Raw genomic sequence first — 18,597 nt, 5'->3', positions numbered from 1 at the left:
CATCAACAACCACACCGATGTGTGCGCCGACAAGACAATCATGCATTACAGTGTGACCTGCAAAATATGGGACGGTGACTTCCACCACAAAATCCTGAGGAAGAACTTTGCCCAACACGGTGATTTCAAGCTTACAATGAAGAAATATGTGAGTACTCCGTCAATGCCTGCACTTTTTTTTCACAAGGTGTGCTTTTTGTTGCCATCATCTGCAGTTGTGTTTTACGTGGCAGCTGTTTTCATGTGGCAACACCTGCCGTGCACACTGAATTATTTGATTTTTGCATGCCTCACAAACTATGTGGCAACTTGACAGTAAAATACATGGCATACTTTTGTTCACACATGGACGACAACTTTATTTCAACTACCCCCACACATAACCAGAGTTTTTCTACGTGATTCTAATTCCTTTGTCCCTCTGCTGTTCTTTACGCGAATGCTGATTCTCATTTTCCTCACTTTTTTAAATGCAGGTCATGTTCCCCATGTTCCAGGAGCTTTCACCACATGACCCACACGACAAGTGTGGTCACCACTACGTGATCTGTCTTGACCTGAAGAACCAACGTGTTGAGGTGCTTGATTCAATCCGTTCGGAAGATGATGCAGACCTCACCACGCATGTTGAATTCTTCATTAAGAACCTCAAAGAGACATGGCACCGTCACTATGAACACTCAAAGGTCCAGATCAGTCATTTCCCGACTGAGTATGTGGCGACTACAAAGCAAGGGAACACGTAATTCCTTCCTCCCTTTTTGTCTGCCATTTTACATCAATCCAATTCCTGTTTTGTTTGTCAGATCTGAAATTGAAGTCTGCCTTTTGTTACGTCTGAGATCTTTGCGTGGTCACGTTACTCTGTTCCTCGTGCAGGACGGACTGTGGCTTTCACGCGCTGGAGTATCTTGCGAAGTGGGAAGGCAGAATTGTCCCCGCTATCACAGCTGCAACGGTCGTTGAGCTCCGGAAAATCCACACATGGAACTGGTTGACGAATGAAGATTTCAACAAGCGGTCGGGAGCATGCGAGTTTGTGCAGGAAGCTGTCAAGAAAGTCACCAAGAAGTACAAGTGATCACGTGGCGTTACAGACCGGACGCACACCTTACATTCTGTTGCCGAGGAATGTAAGGTATTATCACGTTGTTTATCGTTGAAAACTATGTTTGTGTGCTATGTTGTGGCTACAACCCCGCGTAGGCTACTATGTAGTGGTGGTGTGCGAGTGACATTTGAATAGTTTCATGTAATATATGTGTGGACGTGAACCTACTTTTAGGCGTAATTATTACAATGGTTTCGTCGTTTCTAGCACCGGTTTGATGCTTTGAACGCGTCTACGATGTTTTAAAAACGATGGCAAATGTAGTTCATCAGACATGGGTAGTGGAAGTCATTGTCGTTTTACATTTTTGGCTGTTTTGCTTCTTCATTTTCATCGGTAACTACACGGGGGTAGGTTGATCATGCAGCCACAACATTTTTGCTGGGGTTTATGCACGTTACGCTGTTTTCCAACTTATTTCCCATACACTTGCACACAACACACTACGTGCCCGTAAACCGTGTCGTTTTTGTCATGTGAATACATGCCATGCAGAGTCATCAGGAATACCATGGCATATGTCCAGTACATCTAACATGGCAGATACAGTACAAACAACATGGCAGCTCCAGCATAATTAACATGGCAACTACAGCACAACTAAGATGGCAGATCCACTACAATTAACATGGCAGATCCACTACAACTAGCATGGCATATTCAGTACAAAACAGCATGGCATATTTAGCATAAATTAGCATGGCATGTTTAGTATCAAAAATCATGGCAGACTAACTACACATAACATGGCAAATTAAATGCATACATCATGGCAGATTAAGTACCCATAACATGGCAACTGCATTTAACCATTCAATGAATTTTCCCTTGCACTTCTGATGCCCCTGAAGAGTTATTCCCCCAATTGTTTTAAAAAAGAATTCTCAACATCTAGGGTACAAAACAAAATGTCCACAACGCCACAATTTTTGCTCATGGATTGGCCGCCCCTTTCTTCGTTTTCTTGTGTTTTGCTTGGATCTCCAATCCCGACTTGTACCTTATCTCTCTTGGACGACCCTTTGTGATGGAACGGGGTGGGTTCCTGACCTGGGTCTATGTGCTTGCTGTTCTAGATCCTATCTCCGAGTTTTCAGACGACGACCTCGTGGATGAAGGCACGCTTGATGTGCGGGGGAACCGGTGTAAGGCTTCCTCAGCTTTCCTCTTCTTGATCTCATCAAGCTCTCTTTTTAGTGCTTTCCTGTGTTTTTCTGTGACTCTTGCTGTGTCATCACTCTTGCACACTTCATCAATTAGCTCAGCATAGTTCTTTGTCATCACAACGTGCCTCATGGCTTCCATGGTTGACTCTGGTCTCTCGTCATGCACAGCCAGAACTGCGCGTGTTGTTTGCGGCGCCAACGCATCGTCAGCGTCCCAAGTCCATCGCCGCCTTATGAAATGTCGGGGCATCCATGTCACAGCGTTCACGTCCATTACTTTTAGTATGTGACAACACACAATGCCGTCCCATTCGAACTTGCAGCATTGGCAGTAGAACTCGCCTTCGCCTATCGAGGCTGTGACGAAGTAGTTCCTTCCTTTGTCCGGGTCTTCAGGTTCTGAATCTGACATGCCCAAAATAGAACACACCTTGAATGTACGTTCGTCCACCTGGAAAGCCGTGAACATGCTGGCACGCTTTATTTCTTCCTGGAATCTGCATTTTTTGTGTGTTTTCTGTTAAACTATTGTGGGCTTTTTTCTTGTAGCAGCTTATGTTGTCATGGAAAACAGATATACATTTTGTTTGAACATGGCAAATATAGTATGTTGAACATGGCAAATGCAATACACTATACATGGCAAATGCAGTACAATAGACATGGCAACTGCATTTTCAACAAACATGGCAGATGCATCTTATTTAAACATGGCAACTGCATTTTGTTAAACATGGCAACTAGAGTTTATTAAACATGGCAATTGCATTTCAGCAAACATGGCAGTTGCATTTTAGTAAACATGGCAATTGCATTTCAATAGACATGGCAACAACATAACATTTTCCATTGGACACTAGCATTTGCACACCAACATGTCCAGTGGAAGTACATTGCATTAAACATGGCAACTGCATTTCATTGAACATTGAAACTGCATCCAGGTAAGCATGACAAACAGAATTTCTATTGAATATGACAACTGCATCTGAGTAAGCATGGCAAACAGTACTTTATTAAACATGGCAACCGCAAAATCATGGCAACTGCATCGCACTCTATAAGGCACATACTGACTTGGTGCTTTTTCTGCAAATAAGACTGTAACGCAACTGACTTACTTGTTAAAGATCTTGTTGGTGTATATCTTGCTCATTTGCCTCTCCATCGGTAAGTACGTTAGCAATTTTGGCTGCTTTAGCGCGGTGTTCGCTTCTTGCTGCAGCTCAGATCCCAGAATTTTTTGTTGCAAAGCTGTGTACTGCTTGGCAAACTGTAGCAATGAGTTGCCAGGACTGACGTACCGCTTCAAAATAGCATTGAATCCCTCGCTGCGCTGCGTAGTCTGCAGAAAGGGGAAGAAGCACTGCATGAAGTAGGCCGGCACCCAGTACATTCGCTTCTCCCACAGGCTTACAAGAGTCTCGTTGTCTTGGACTTGATGTGTTTCAGTCATGGCCATCCAGCTCCTTTCAAACTCCTCCACCGTCAAGCTGTGGTCCACGCACAGTTCGAATGCCTTGTGCAGCTCTGGACGGTCAGCAAAGAACGGTCCTAGCGTCTCCTCAGCCTTCTTTATAATGTGCCACCTACAGTGCCTGTGCACTGCCAACGGAAATACCTCCTCTATGCCTGCACGCATGCTGAAATCCTGGTCCGTTATTATGTTCATCGGAGCAAGTCCATCCATGCACTCCAAGAAGGTCTTGAACAGCCAAACGTACCCATCCGTGTCTTCGTTCCGGACGAGCCCGCAGCCGAACTGCAACGACTGATTGTGGTTATTTATCCCTATGAACGGAGCGCACGGCATCTTGTACATGTTGGTGAGGTACGTCGCGTCGAATGAAATGCAATCTCGGAAATGTTTGTAGGCTCTCCTTGCAGCACCATCCACCTAATACATGTTCCTGACACGGTCCTCATCGTCCAACCTTATCCTGTAGAAGAAATCTGCATCTTCTTTGGCTTTCTCATCGAAGTAGGCAATTGTGGCCTCTATGTCTGCCAACTTGCTCTCTCTACGGTACCTTGCTCGTAGGTTTGTGACGTCAGCTAGTATGTACGGCATGCTACTCAGAGTCCCCTTTTTGCTGTGGATGAGAGATAGTATCTGCACCATTCTCGATGGACCGACGTTACAATCATGTAGCAGCTTTACGAATTGCCTTTCGACGGGGGTGAACCCTCTGTGGGCGGTCAGAAATTTCACCAGGTCGAACTTCTTTATCAGTTGGTGGTTGTGCTCGTCAAAATACTCATTGACCACCCACTGTGCTCCATCTACGTTTAGCTTACACCGGACAGGGCACTCAGTCTTCTGAATGATACCTCTCTTTCGTTCCGGAACGACAGGCGCATCACCTTTCCCCTTCTTGTTCCTGCGTGCCTTGTGGCACCTCATCTCACCTCTGCTGTACTCGTTAGTTTTCTTAATTTTCCTACGGTACTCGGTGTTGACCGCAAACCCATGGAACTTTGCATATGTCTGGTAGTATTGCTTTGCTGCTTCGAATGACTCAAATCCGCAGTAGATGTGCCGGCGCCGCTGTGCATTGTAGTTGTAGGTTCTGTAACAGGGGAAAACAGGTACGAGATTAAGAATTTTGTGTTGGATAACATGTGGATCGCAACGGATCACACTATCTTCGAGTGATTTTCCATGACATCTTTTACAGACAGCAAGCCGTCAGTCTGTGGGTGGTCATTTTTATGGCAGCTGTAGGTGTGCAGACATGGCACCTACTATTCAACAAACATGGCAACCATTGTTTTGCCTACAAATAACTACAAATAGCAAATGTAGCGCTGTTTTTTGTGGTTCATATATTTTCCCTCTACCTTGTTGTGCTGTATTTGACCATCGTGTGTGGTGTGTTACACCATAATGACGTGATCCACCAGGAATTTGCGAAGCTTGCCAGGAGACGTTTGCCGGGTCACCGCCAGCGTAATAACCTGCAATCATAGTAGTGGTTGGTCAAATCGCGGCAAACGCATTTCGTGCTAGCACGGCAACTGCAGTTGCCCTTATGTGGCAAATGCATTTTTGCTTGCATGGAAACTGAAGTTGCATCGGTAGGGCAATAGCAGTTTGTTATTAGATGGCAATTGCAGTTGTCATGAAATGGCAACTGCAGCTTTTCCTACATGGCAACTGCAGGTGTGCAGAGATGGCAAATGTTGTTTTTAATACATGGCAACCGTAGAAGACCAGTCATGGCAATTTTTGTAGTTGTCAACTATGCTCCTTGTGCTGACTGAGCATCCGCATCTTCACTATGTTTATGGACTCACCTGTGTACGACGTCGATGGCAGGTACATGGGTGCTGCCCGATTCCACGTGCTGCACGAAGGCTCTGCATTTTACACCCGTGATAACTCGTGAGTCCTTTTGCCATCTTTTTTTCATGTTCATTTTTCATGTCCACAACATTATGTGCTCTTTTTTCGTTTTTGCATTACCTTGATTAGCCATACTAGCTAGTTGGAGTTGGCTGCCCGTACATTTGTCAGCGTTAGCGCCTTGTGACTGCACTTGCCACGGGGCCCCCCTAAGAGTGTTCTGGTCATAAGAACCTGCAAGACAAATGACAGTGCATGACATAAGTAGAATGTCATGTCCATCGTCGCGAAGATGGCAAATGTTTCTCTTCATTTTTTTAGCACGCATCGTACCTACGCCTGCATACTGTTCTAGCAGCGGCAGCAACGGCCCTGCAGAGATGAGCTGATTGTACTCTCATGCATCGAAAGGTGGCGGCGTTTCTGGCCTTTGAGAACCCCAATCATCTACACCATCTTCGTGATTCATTCTTTTCCGTGTCTCGCTTCTGTTCTGATGTGCTCTCAATCACTGGATGAACAAGAAGGCATCAACAATCCAATTTTTTTTATCATTGTGCTGCTTGCATGTAGAAGTTAACACGTCAGTGCTATCACATTTTCATGCGTTGGCAACCAACATGTCATGGCTAGTAGGACATGCACATCCACTATCCTTTTCTAAAATCTGGTGCTAGCTATCCGTTTGATTCGATGGCATCAGGCTCTACAATAGGATGGCAAGCAATAAGTTGACATGGTGGCAGTTGACGACAATGACAGGTGGCAACTGACGTTATACACCAATGGCAATTAATTTTCACACCCCCCATTATTCCAAATTTATCAATTCTCTCTCCCTTTTTATGGATTCCTGCACATCCATTCATTCACCAACTAGGAGCATCAACCTACTGAGAACTCACGGTTATCTCTAGCGTACTACATGGCAGATCTAGTGTATTCTGCTTGGCAACTGCGAAGTCACACAACGTATGTAGTGTTTTAACCCTGTAGGATGGATCTAGTTGCCAACTTCGTCGGTAATTTTGCAATTTTCTGCCCAGAAGGAGGATGAGAAACAGTAGGGAGATCGGGAGATTCACCTGCTTTTAGCTGGTCGTCTCTAGAGGGCGTTGTTGGAGTGGGGGTTGGGGGTGGGATGGGGTGGGGGGAGATAAGGGGTGTGGTTTGCGGTGGGAGCGCCCTACAGATCCTCCCTGGTTGCCATGGCAACCAGAGATGGCCGGCGACGGAGGTCGGGGTTCGACAGGCGGGGGGCGAGGGCGCAGACGAGAGAGGGGACGGATCGGAGGCCGGGAACGGCTGGGTCGTGCGGGCAGCGGCTCGTCTGGCCCGGACGAGGCAGTGCGGGCGGGGTTGCCACGCACCGGACGTGCGGGCGCGCTTTTGTGCGCGCGGACGGGGTCGTGCGGGGCGGTTCCCGTCCATGCCACACGATGCGTGCGGGCGGGTTGCCCTCCACGCCACACGTGTGGCAGTTATCGGTTCCCTTATTTTAATATTGCATGCTCCTCCTTTGTTCTGATTGCACCAAGTCGCTACTTATGGAATCCTTCTTATTCTTTGGCTTCTGAAGCTCACAATGGTATCCAGCAGCTGCAATCGTTGTAATGGAAATGAGGGAGGCTCGCTACGACCCGGGCGGGGCCGCGGGCGGCGAGGCCAGCGCAGCGGTGGCTCGAAAGCAGAGCGACAAAAACAGGACCGTAGGCAGCAAGGCGAGTGCAGCTGCGGCTTGGTATGGAAACGACATCTTGAGGCGGCACAACCGGTTTGAGGGTGGAACTGCGGCTACAAAAAACGCTCCAGCGAGGTGAAACTGCGGCCATTGGAAGCAAGGTTGAGCTTGGAGGACGACAGCTATAGCAAGAAAACCAGCGGGCGGCTCACGACCGAAGATGAGGCGAGGCCCATGGCTGCGGCTGAAGCGGACTGCAGCGTTGGCCTTGACCCGGCAAGGCGGTTTGGGACGAGATGCGAACTGAGGCGGCCCGAGATGGCGGCAGCGGCAACTTGGTCGACTTAGCGAGGCCGCTGAGACAGTGTAGTCGACTCGTGGCCGGCCACGGCCGGAGACAACCCAGCGGGGGCTCGGCTGTTTAAAGAAGGGGAGTACCTAGAACTCATCTACATGAGACGTAATTTGGTCTCATTCGCCTAAAAAACAAGAATGGATACAACCCACATCAGCACACACGCATCTTATAGCATCACAATGGCTATGAAAAATGAATGAGACCAAATTAAATCTCATCTAGATGAGTTCTAGCAAAACTGTTAAAGGAGTGGCCGAGCCATGTCGAGGTCGCAGGTGCGACGGAGGCGGCGGCTTGAGGATGAGGCAACAACCGGGAGGCGGGTCACAACGGCCGAGTCCGTAGCAGCAAGGGTGAACCGATGGAAGCCAGAGCGGTTCATGGGAGACTCGCGGCAGCTCAAGGCGGATCATGAAGCGGAAACGGGCCGGCGCCCCGCGCGGTGACTCGGGGCATCATGAGGAAGACGGCGACGGCGGTTCAAGGACAAGACGGGCGGAACCACAGTGACGTGGACCGGCATCGGAGACGGCTCAGAAATGCGTCTGGCAGGCCCGCGATGGCGAGATGGTGCTGAAATGCGGCCGCGGCCTAGGGGCTCCCGTGACCCGGCATAGAGCTACTGCGGTCGCGGAGTCCCCGCGCAGGTTGGAGCAGAGGCGACAGGTGCGCCACAACGAGGGTCCAGCAGCAACACGAAACGGCGACTCACGGTGCAGACGGTTTAGAAGCAGGACCGGCGCGGCTATTCGACTGGCGGCGGGCTGGAGAAACTCCGGCGGCTTAGAAAGGATGATGAGGTGCATCAATTGCCGCTGTGAGGGTGATGGCGGCTCATAGACACGGTGAACTGGCGGAGAGACAAATGCATCAGGCAAGGGTGACTTAGGGCCACGCCAACGGGTTAAACGGGGCGGTTTAAGGAAAACTCCCAGGGGCGGCGATTCAGCAGTGGTATAGGCCGACTGTCATGGCTCGGAGGCGCAGCAATGACTTGATGTGGAGCATGGAAGCGAGGCCGACTCCGCGTGACTGAGACCTTTCTCCGGGTCGTGCTTGGTTTGATCTGCTCAATTAGTCGTTGCACGCCGGATTAGCACTAGCATCTCGCATAGTGATTGAAGACCGAAAAAATCTTTTCGATTGACGATGGTCTGATCAGAAGTAGTTGCAACGGAGATTTAGCGCAGAACATCAGCGGTCTGTAGGTGTAGTGGAGACAAACCGGAGGCGGAGCGAGGTGACTCGTTCTCCGCGGATTGGTACAACTCAGAAACCGCGACATCAAATACAAGCAGCGGAAACCAGGTCGCCATCGCGGAGGTGGACGGCCCGGCCACAACAGCATGGCGGCTCACCAGAGGGGTAAGACGGCGGCGAAGACGCCAGGCACCGGGCAGCCCAACGAGGCAGTGTAGGCAGATAGTAGCTCGGCTCTGCTGCGGCTGAGGGGGAGCCACGGCGCGGTAGGAGAAGCGTTGGCGAGTCAACGGCGACGACCGGCCAGGCGGCGATGGGAGGCTGTAGCGGCTCGGAACAAGCGGGCGGTTCAAGGGCGCAGGCGCAGTTGATGGATCAGTCTGGGTTACGGACGGCTATGTTTCCTTTCCTCGACTCTTTCCTTGACTTTGATTTTGGGAACCGATAACTGCCACAGTGTGGCGTGGAGGGCAACCCGCCCGCACGCATCGTGTGGCATCGACGGGAACCGCCCCGCACGACCCCGTCCGCGCGCACAAAAGCGCGCCCGCACGTCCGGTGCGTGGCAACCCCGCCCACACTGCCTCATCCGGGCCAGACGAGCCGCTGCCTGCACGACCCAGCCGTTCCCGGCCTCCGATCCGTCCCCTCTCTCGTCTGCGCCCTCGCCCCCCGCCTGTCGAACCCCGACCTCCGTCGCCGGCCATCTCTGGTTGCCATGGCAACCAGGGAGGATCTGTAGGGCGCTCCCACCGCAAACCACACCCCTTATCTCCCCCCACCCCATCCCACCCCCCAACCCCCACTCCAACAACGCCCTCCAGAGACGACCAGCTAAAAGCAGGTGAATCTCCCGATCTCCCTACTGTTTCTCATCCTCCTTCTGGGCAGAAAATTGCAAAATTACCGACGAAGTTGGCAACTAGATCCATCCTACAGGGTTAAAACACTACATACGTTGTGTGACTTCGTAGTTGCCAAGCAGAATACACTAGATCTGCCATGTAGTACGCTAGAGATAACCGTGAGTTCTCAGTAGGTTGATGCTCCTAGTTGGTGAAGGAATGGATGTGCAGGAATCCATAAAAAGGGAGAGAGAATTGATAAATTTGGAATAATGGGGGGTGTGAAAATTAATTGCCATTGGTGTATAACGTCAGTTGCCACCTGTCATTGTCGTCAACTGCCACCATGTCAACTTATTGCTTGCCATCCTATTGTAGAGCCTGATGCCATCGAATCAAACGGATAGCTAGCACCAGATTTTAGAAAAGGATAGTGGATGTGCATGTCCTACTAGCCATGACATGTTGGTTGCCAACGCATGAAAATGTGATAGCACTGACGTGTTAACTTCTACATGCAAGCAGCACAATGATAAAAAAAATTTGGATTGTTGATGCCTTCTTGTTCATCCAGTGATTGAGAGCACATCAGAACAGAAGCGAGACATGGAAAAGAATGAATCACGAAGATGGTGCAGATAATTGGGGTTCTCAAAGGCCAGAAATGCCGCCACCTTTCGATGCATGAGAGTACAATCAGCTCATCTCTGCAGGGCCGTTGCTGCCGCTGCTAGAACAGTATGCAGGCGTAGGTACGATGCGTGCTAAAAAATGAAGAGAAACATTTGCCATCTTCGCGACGATGGACATGACATTCTACTTATGTCATGCACTGTCATTTGTCTTGCAGGTTCTTATGACCAGAACACTCTTAGGGGGGCCCCGTGGCAAGTGCAGTCACAAGGCGCTAACGCTGACAAATGTACGGGCAGCCAACTCCAACTAGCTAGTATGGCTAATCAAGGTAATGCAAAAACGAAAAAAGAGCACATAATGCTGTGGACATGAAAAATGAACATGAAAAAAAGATGGCAAAAGGACTCACGAGTTATCACGGGTGTAAAATGCAGAGCCTTTGTGCAGCATGTGGAATCGGGCAGCACCCATGTACCTACCATCGACGTTGTACACAGGTGAGTCCATAAACATAGTGAAGATGCGGATGCTCAGTCAGCACAAGGAGCATAGTTGAAAACTACAAAAATTGCCATGACTGGTCTTCTACGGTTGCCATGTATTAAAAACAACATTTGCCATCTCTGCACACCTGCAGTTGCCATGTAGGAAAAGCTGCAGTTGCCATTTCATGACAACTGCAATTGCCATCTAATAACAAACTGCGATTGCCCTACCGATGCAACTTCAGTTGCCATGCAAGCAAAAATGCATTTGCCACATAAGGGCAACTGCAGTTGCCGTGCTAGCACGAAATGCGTTTGCCGCGATTTGACCAACCACTACTATGATTGCAGGTTATTACGCTGGCGGTGACCCGGCAAACATCTCCTAGCAAGCTTCGCAAATTCCTGGTGGATCACGTCATTATGGTGTAACAGACCACACACAATGGTCAAATACAGCACAACAAGGTAGAGGGAAAATATCTGAACCACAAAAAACAGCGCTACATTTGCTATTTGTAGTTATTTGTAGGCAAAACAATGGTTGCCATGTTTGTTGAACAGTAGGTGCCATGTCTGCACACCTACAACTGCCATAAAAATGACCACCCACAGACTGACGGCTTGCTGTCTGTAAAATATGTCATGGAAAATCACTCGAAGATGGTGTGATCCGTTGCGATCCACATGTTATCCAACACAAAATTCTTAATCTCGTACCTGTTTTCCCCTGTTACAGAACCTACAACTACAATGCACAGCGGTGCCGGCACATCTACTGCGGGGAGCTCTGAGCGCACGGAAGACGCGTTCCACCAGACAGCAGACAAACATGCCGCAAACAATTTCGAGTCAGAGTCGGGAATGGCAATCATTCCAGCAATGCCGGCAAGCACCCCTTTGAACACAAGCACTGGCAACTCTCAGGTAGATGGGACTGCCGCCCATACTGAAGTGAACGATGAAACTGACGACGACACGCAAGGGGATGAAGATGGTGGGCAATCAGAGATCGTGGTGCCTCAGCCACCGTACATTGGGCAGAGATTTGAGTCATTCGAAGCAGCAAAGGAATACTACCAGACATATGCAAAGTTCCATGGGTTTGCGGTCAACACCGAGTACCGTAGGAAAATTAAGAAAACTAACCAGTACAGCAGAGGTGAGATGAGGTGCCACAAGGCTCGCAGGAACAAGAAAGGGAAAGGCGATGCGCCTGTCGTTCCGGAACGAAAGAGAGGTATCATTCAGAAGGCTGAGTGCCCTGTCTGGTGTAAGCTAAACGTAGATGGAGCACAGTGGGTGGTCAATGAGTATTTTGACGAGCACAACCACCAACTGATAAAGAAGTTTGACCTGGTGAAATTTCTGACCACCCACAGAGGGTTCACCCCCGTCGAAAGGCAATTCGTAAAGCTGCTACATGATTATAACGTCGGTCCATCGAGAATGGTGTAGATACTATCTCCCATCCACAGCAAAAAGGGGACTCTGAGTAGCATGCCGTACATACTAGCTGACGTCACAAACCTACGAGCAAGGTACCGTAGAGAGAGCAAGTTGGCAGACATAGAGGCCACAATTGCCTACTTCGATGAGAAAGCCAAAGAAGATGCAGATTTCTTCTACATGATAAGATTGGACGATGAGGACCGTGTCAGGAACATGTATTGGGTGGATGGTGCTGCAAGGAGAGCCTACAAACATTTCCGAGATTGCATTTCATTCGACGCGACGTACCTCACCAACATGTACAAGATGCCATGCGCTCCGTTCATAGGGATAAATAACCACAATCAGTCGTTGTAGTTCGGCTGCGGGCTCGTCCGGAACGAAGACACGGATGGGTACGTTTGGCTGTTCAAGACCTTCTTGGAGTGCATGGATGGACTTGCTTCGATGAACATAATAACGGACCAGGATTTCAGCATGCGTGCAGGCATAGAGGAGGTATTTCCGTTGGCAGTGCACAGGCACTGTAGGTGGCACATTATAAAGAAGGCTGAGGAGACGCTAGGACCGTTCTTTGCTGACCGTCCAGAGCTGCACAAGGCATTCGAACTGTGCGTGGACCACAGCTTGACGGTGGAGGAGTTTGAAAGGAGCTGGATGGCCATGACTGAAACACATCAAGTCCAAGACAACGAGACTCTTGTAAGCCTGTGGGAGAAGCAAATGTACTGGGTGCCGGCCTACTTCATGCAGTGCTTCTTCCCCTTTCTGCAGACTACGCAACGCAGCGAGGGATTCAATGCTGTTTTGAAGCGGTACGTCAGTCCTGACAACTCATTGCTACAGTTTGCCAAGCAGTACACAGCTTTGCAACAAAAAATTCTGGGATCTGAGCTGCAGCAAGAAGCGAACACCGCGCTAAAGCAGCCAAAATTGCTAACGTACTTACCGATGGAGAGGCAAATGAGCAAGATATACACCAACAAGATCTTTAACAAGTAAGTCAGTTGCGTTACAGTCTTATTTGCAGAAAAAGCACCAAGTCAGTATGTGCCTTATAGAGTGCGATGCAGTTGCCATGATTTTGCGGTTGCCATGTTTAATAAAGTACTGTTTGCCATGCTTACTCAGATGCAGTTGTCATATTCAATAGAAATTATGTTTGTCATGCTTACCCGGATGTAGTTTCAATGTTCAATGAAATGCAGTTGCCATGTTTAATGCAATGTACTTCCACCGGACATGTTGGTGTGCAAATGCTAGTGTCAAATGGAAAATGTTATGTTGTTGCCATGTCTATTGAAATGCAATTGCCATGTTTACTAAAATGCAACTGCCATGTTTGCTGAAATGCAATTGCCATGTTTAATAAACTCTAGTTGCCATGTTTAACAAAATGCAGTTGCCATGTTTAAATAAGATGCATCTGCCATGTTTGTTGAAAATGCAGTTGCCATGTCTATTGTACTGCATTTTCCATGTATAGTGTATTGCATTTGCCATGTTCAACATACTATATTTGCCATGTTCAAACAAAATGTATATCTGTTTTCCATGACAACATAAGCTGCTACAAGAAAAAAGCCCACAATAGTTTAACAGAAAACACACAAAAAATGCAGATTCCAGGAAGAAATAAAGCGTGCCAGCATGTTCACGGCTTTCCAGGTGGACGAACGTACATTCAAGGTGTGTTCTATTTTGGGCATGTCAGATTCAGAACCTGAAGACCCGGACAAAGGAAGGAACTACTTCGTCACAGCCTCGATAGGCGAAGGCGAGTTCTACTGCCAATGCTGCAAGTTCGAATGGGACGGCATTGTGTGTTGTCACATACTAAAAGTAATGGACGTGAACGCTGTGACATGGATGCCCCGACATTTCATAAGGCGGCGATGGACTTGGGACGCTGACGATGCGTTGGCGCCGCAAACAACACATGCAGTTCTGGCTGTGCATGACGAGAGACCAGAGTCAACCATGGAAGCCGTGAGGCACGTTGTGCTGACAAAGAACTATGCTGAGCTAATTGATGAAGCGTGCAAGAGTGATGACACAGCGAGAGTCGCAGAAAAACACAGGAAAGCACTAAAAAGAGAGCTTGATGAGATCAAGAAGAGGAAAGCTGAGGAAGCCTTACACCGGTTCCCCCGCACATCAAGCGTGCCTTCATCCACAGGGCCGTCGTCTGAAAACTCGGAGATAGGATCTGGAACAGCAAGCACACAGACCCAGGTCAGGAACCCACCCCGTTCCATCACAAAGGGTCGTCCAAGAGAGATAAGGTACAAGTCGGGATTGGAGATCCAACCAAAACACAAGAAAACGAAGAAAGGGGCGGCCAATCCATGAGCAAAAACTGTGGCGTTGTGGACATTTTGTTTTGTACCCTAGATGTTGAGAATTCTTTTTTAAAACAATTGGGGGAATAACTCTTCAGGGGCATCAGAAGTGCAAGGGAAAATTCATTGAATGGTTAAATGCAGTTGCCATGTTATGGGTACTTAATCTGCCATGATGTATGCATTTAATTTGCCATGTTATGTGTAGTTAGTCTGCCATGATTTTTGATACTAAACATGCCATGCTAATTTATGCTAAATATGCCATGCTGTTTTGTACTGAATATGCCATGCTAGTTGTAGTGGATCTGCCATGTTAATTGTACCGGATCTGCCATCTTAGTTGTGCTGTAGTTGCCATGTCAATTATGCTGGAGCTGCCATGTTGTTTGTACTGTATCTGCCATGTTAGATGTACTGGACATATGCCATGGTATTCCTGATGACTCTGCATGGCATGTATTCACATGACAAAAACGACGCGGTTTACGGGCACGTAGTGTGTTGTGTGCAAGTGTATGGGAAACAAGTTGGAAAACAGCGTAACGTGCATAAACCCCAGCAAAAATGTTGTGGCTGCATGATCAACCTACCCCCGTGCAGTTACCGATGAAAATGAAGAAGCAAAACAGCCAAAAATGTAAAACGACAATGACTTCCACTACCCATGTCTGATGAACTACATTTGCCATCGTTTTTAAAACATCGTAGACGCGTTCAAAGCATCAAACCGGTGCTAGAAACGACGAAACCATTGTAATAATTACGCCTAAAAGTAGGTTCACGTCCACACATATATTACATGAAACTATTCAAATGTCACTCGCACACCACCACTACATAGTAGCCTACGCGGGGTTGTAGCCACAACATAGCACACAAACATAGTTTTCAACGATAAACAACGTGATAATACCTTACATTCCTCGGCAACAGAATGTAAGGTGTGTGTCCGGTCTGTAACGCCACGTGATCACTTGTACTTCTTGGTGACTTTCTTGACAGCTTCCTGCACAAACTCGCGTGCTCCCGACCGCTTGTTGAAATCTTCATTCATCAACCAGTTCCATGTGTGGATTTTCCGGAGCTCAACAAGCGTTGCAGCTGTGATAGCGGGGACAATTCTGCCTTCCCACTTCGCAAGGTACTCCAGCGCGTGAAAGCCACAGTCCGTCCTGCATGAGGAAAAGAGTAACGTGACCATGCAAAGAGCTCAGACGTGACAAAAGACAGACTTCAATTTCAGATCTGACAAACAAAACAGGAATTGGATTGATGTAAAATGGCAGACGAAAGGGAGGAAGGAATTACGTGTTCCCTTGCTTTGTAGTCGCCACATACTCAGTCGGGAAATGACTGATCTGGACCTTTGAGTGTTCATAGTGACGGTGCCATGTCTCTTTGAGGTTCTTAATGAAGAATTCAGCATGCGTGGTGAGGTCTGCATCATCTTCCGAACGGATTGAATCAAGCACCTCAACACGTTGGTTCTTCAGGTCAAGACAGATCACGTAGTGGTGACCACACTTGTCGTGTGGGTCATGTGGTGAAAGCTCCTGGAACATGGGGAACATGACCTGCATTTAAAAAAGTGAGGAAAATGAGAATCAACGTTCGCGTAAAGAACAGCAGAGGGACAAAGGAATTAGAATCACGTAGAAAAACTCTGGTTATGGGTGGGGGTAGTTGAAATAAAGTTGCCGTCCATGTGTGAACAAAAGTATGCCATGTATTTTACTGTCAAGTTGCCACATAGTTTGCGCGGCATGCAAAAATCAAATAAGTCAGTGTGCACGGCAGCTGTTGCCACATGAAAACAGCTGCCACGTAAAACACAACTGCAGATGATGGCAACAAAAAGCACAGCTTGTGAAAAAAAGTGCAGACATTGAAGGAGTACTCACATATTTCTTCATTGTGAGTTTGAAATCACCGTGTTGGGCAAAGTTCTTCCTCAGGATTTTGTGGTGGAAGTCACCGTCCCATATTTTGCAGGTCACACTGTAATGCATGATTGTCTTGTCGGCGCACACATCGGTGTGGTTGTTGATGTAGTCAATCCCGCATGCAACTACGTTCGTCGACATTTTGCCGTTTGGCCTCACGGACTCAGCAAGATCACCAAGGTCGACGTACGTCGCTCCGCATTGAACGACTTTGGTTCTGTCCAAACATGAGCTATATGAAAACAATATAACATGGGAGGATCATGCCTACTAAGTAAAAAAAATTTATGAAAGAACTAAAACAATATAACATAGAAAGTACGAAGGATGTGAATGGTAAAAAAGGAGCAAAGCAAAATGAGATGTTATGGGGTGTGGTCATTTACGCTTTCAGCTCCTTCATGTGCTTGCCGCTGGACCTCGCATTTCCAAACCGCTTGACGATATCGTACAGCTGGGTCTGTTCTTTAGTGGCCCTGAATTCGGGCTCGTAGTCTTCCGCGGGAGGTGGGTGCACTACCCTTTGCTGCCTCACAGAACCAGGAGTGGCACTCCTAATGGTATCCTCAGATACCGTGTCTGCAAGCATGTTGGAACTTGATTGCCCTTGCCCTCGTGAGGACTTCCTCTGCAATGCTGCCTCCTCAAGCATGCGGTAAGTTTCTTCAAGAGACGGTGAAATCTCCTCGGGTGTGGCTGCAGTGATAAAAAAAGTGGGTTAGGATACCTTGGAAATCAAAAGCAGATGGATTGTGAGAAAAGATGGGGTGCATGATGTGAGTTGTAGGTAGGAAAAAGTGGGGCAGTCGCTATGTGTGGTCCAGCTGTAGTGACCATGTCATAGCAACTACAGTTGCCATGTAGTTGGAATGTAGTTGCCATCTAGTTGGAATGTAGTTGCCATGTCACAGCCACTACAATTGCCATGTTGTGTCAACTGCACTTGCCATGTGATTGCTTTATGAAAAAATGCAGCATGGAAACAAAAAAATGCAGGTGACATGGTGTTGAATCAATTCCAGTTGCCATGTGTGATGCACTGTGTTTGCCATGTTACGGAGACTACGGTTGCCATATTGAATCAACTTCAGTTGCCACATGGTTGCCCAAATGTAAAATGCAGCATGGCAGAAAAAAAAGTAGGTGACACGGTGCATCAAATCCAGTTGCCATGTCATCGCATGTCAGTTGCCATCACAAGTGAGAACCCCCCAAAACAAAAAATATGATTGGGACAACAGTGAAACTACACAGACGTGTGCAAGAAAAATCATCTGGACATGGCAAGTGTACCTGCCACAATCGGCTCTGCGAACTTGACAGCCTTCCTGCCCTCGACCATTGGCTGCGCCATCATTGCAGGCATGCCTCCTGGGAGTGCAAAGGCAACTGGCATAGGATCTTGCACAACCGGTTGATCTTGACTGATGCCAAGGTTGAAACTCGGTGGGGTAAAGGCCATTGGGTGCCTCTCATTCCTACTGGCCGGACCACGAACGACTTGTGGGGCAGAATCCAAGGGTGAAAGATCAACAAACATATCTGAATCGGCTGCTGCAGAATGATCGTCCTTATTTGCAGGGCGGGGCGTGTTGTCAGTGGTATCAACCGTAGCTTTCATGAAAATCTTCTTGTTTGGGCTGTAGGGGACACCGACGTTGACTGGGAGCCTGGAAGTGCGCAGATTTATGCTGGGGATTTCCACTGCAGGAAAAGGCGCAGTCTGCTCCGGGTGTTCACCTGCGTCGCTCGTGCCCGGCTTGACACCTGCATCAGTTGTGCTCCGGTCTTCAGGTTTCTCCGTCACATTGCTTTTGGCAGGTGGCGGGAACAGTGTGGACGCAAGAACAAAACCAGACTCGTCTCTCCTGCTCCTGGCTACTGTCGGTGCGTTCGGTATGTCTGTTGGTTTCTTGCGGGGGCTACGACGCCTAGGTGGTAGACCAACACGCGAAACAGTCGCCTTTGCAGTATCTGCACCGCCAGGAGCTGGAGCTGTTGTGCCAGGACTCTCACCTGTAGATGGCAT

At 48.3% G+C, this 18,597-nt stretch overlaps 3 protein-coding genes and 1 pseudogene across 3 annotated transcripts; 2 read left to right on the top strand and 2 right to left on the bottom strand.

Annotated features, from left to right (window-relative positions):
• Nucleotides 1–470: 470 nt before the first annotated feature.
• Nucleotides 471–1,098, top strand: LOC147975960 (uncharacterized). Its single transcript, XM_087519698.1, has 2 exons — nt 471–742; nt 880–1,098. The coding sequence occupies exons 1-2, from the start codon at nt 471–473 to the stop codon at nt 1,079–1,081; spliced, it is 474 nt and encodes a 157-aa protein (XP_087375824.1). The 3' UTR covers nt 1,082–1,098.
• A 1,069-nt stretch (nt 1,099–2,167) lies between these two features.
• LOC147975959 (protein FAR1-RELATED SEQUENCE 5-like) lies at nt 2,168–4,099 on the bottom strand. Its single transcript, XM_087520663.1, has 2 exons — nt 3,399–4,099; nt 2,168–2,774 (listed from the first exon to the last, which is right to left on the bottom strand). The coding sequence occupies exons 1-2, from the start codon at nt 4,097–4,099 to the stop codon at nt 2,168–2,170; spliced, it is 1,308 nt and encodes a 435-aa protein (XP_087376789.1).
• Nucleotides 4,100–4,174: 75 nt separating this feature from the next.
• LOC147975958 (protein FAR1-RELATED SEQUENCE 5-like) lies at nt 4,175–5,141 on the bottom strand. Its single transcript, XM_087520662.1, has 2 exons — nt 5,119–5,141; nt 4,175–4,847 (listed from the first exon to the last, which is right to left on the bottom strand). Exons 1-2 carry the CDS (start codon nt 5,139–5,141, stop codon nt 4,175–4,177), a joined length of 696 nt encoding a protein of 231 aa, XP_087376788.1.
• A 7,187-nt stretch (nt 5,142–12,328) lies between these two features.
• Nucleotides 12,329–14,632, top strand: LOC147975957 (protein FAR1-RELATED SEQUENCE 5-like; annotated as a pseudogene).
• The last annotated feature ends 3,965 nt before the right edge of the window (nt 14,633–18,597 follow it).

Source organism: Triticum urartu, chromosome 4A, assembly GCF_056163025.1.
Source record: "Triticum urartu cultivar PI428250 chromosome 4A, HENAU_Tu73, whole genome shotgun sequence".
Taxonomy (NCBI): domain Eukaryota; kingdom Viridiplantae; phylum Streptophyta; class Magnoliopsida; order Poales; family Poaceae; genus Triticum; species Triticum urartu.
Note: the sequence above shows the minus strand (reverse complement) of the source record. Positions and strands in the feature narration are given on the sequence as shown.

Coding starts and splice junctions, on each gene's coding strand:
- LOC147975958 (XM_087520662.1), bottom strand. CDS start 5,141: ATGGTCAAATACAGCACAACAAG. Junction 4,848..5,118: donor GTCAAATACAGCACAACAAG/GTAGAGGGAAAA, acceptor CCCCTGTTACAG/AACCTACAACTACAATGCAC.
- LOC147975959 (XM_087520663.1), bottom strand. CDS start 4,099: ATGTACAAGATGCCGTGCGCTCCGTTCATAGGGATAAATAACCACAAT. Junction 2,775..3,398: donor ACCAACAAGATCTTTAACAA/GTAAGTCAGTTG, acceptor CAAAAAATGCAG/ATTCCAGGAAGAAATAAAGC.
- LOC147975960 (XM_087519698.1), top strand. CDS start 471: ATGCAGGTCATGTTCCCCATGTTCCAGGAGCTTTCACCACATGACCCA. Junction 743..879: donor ACTACAAAGCAAGGGAACAC/GTAATTCCTTCC, acceptor TTCCTCGTGCAG/GACGGACTGTGGCTTTCACG.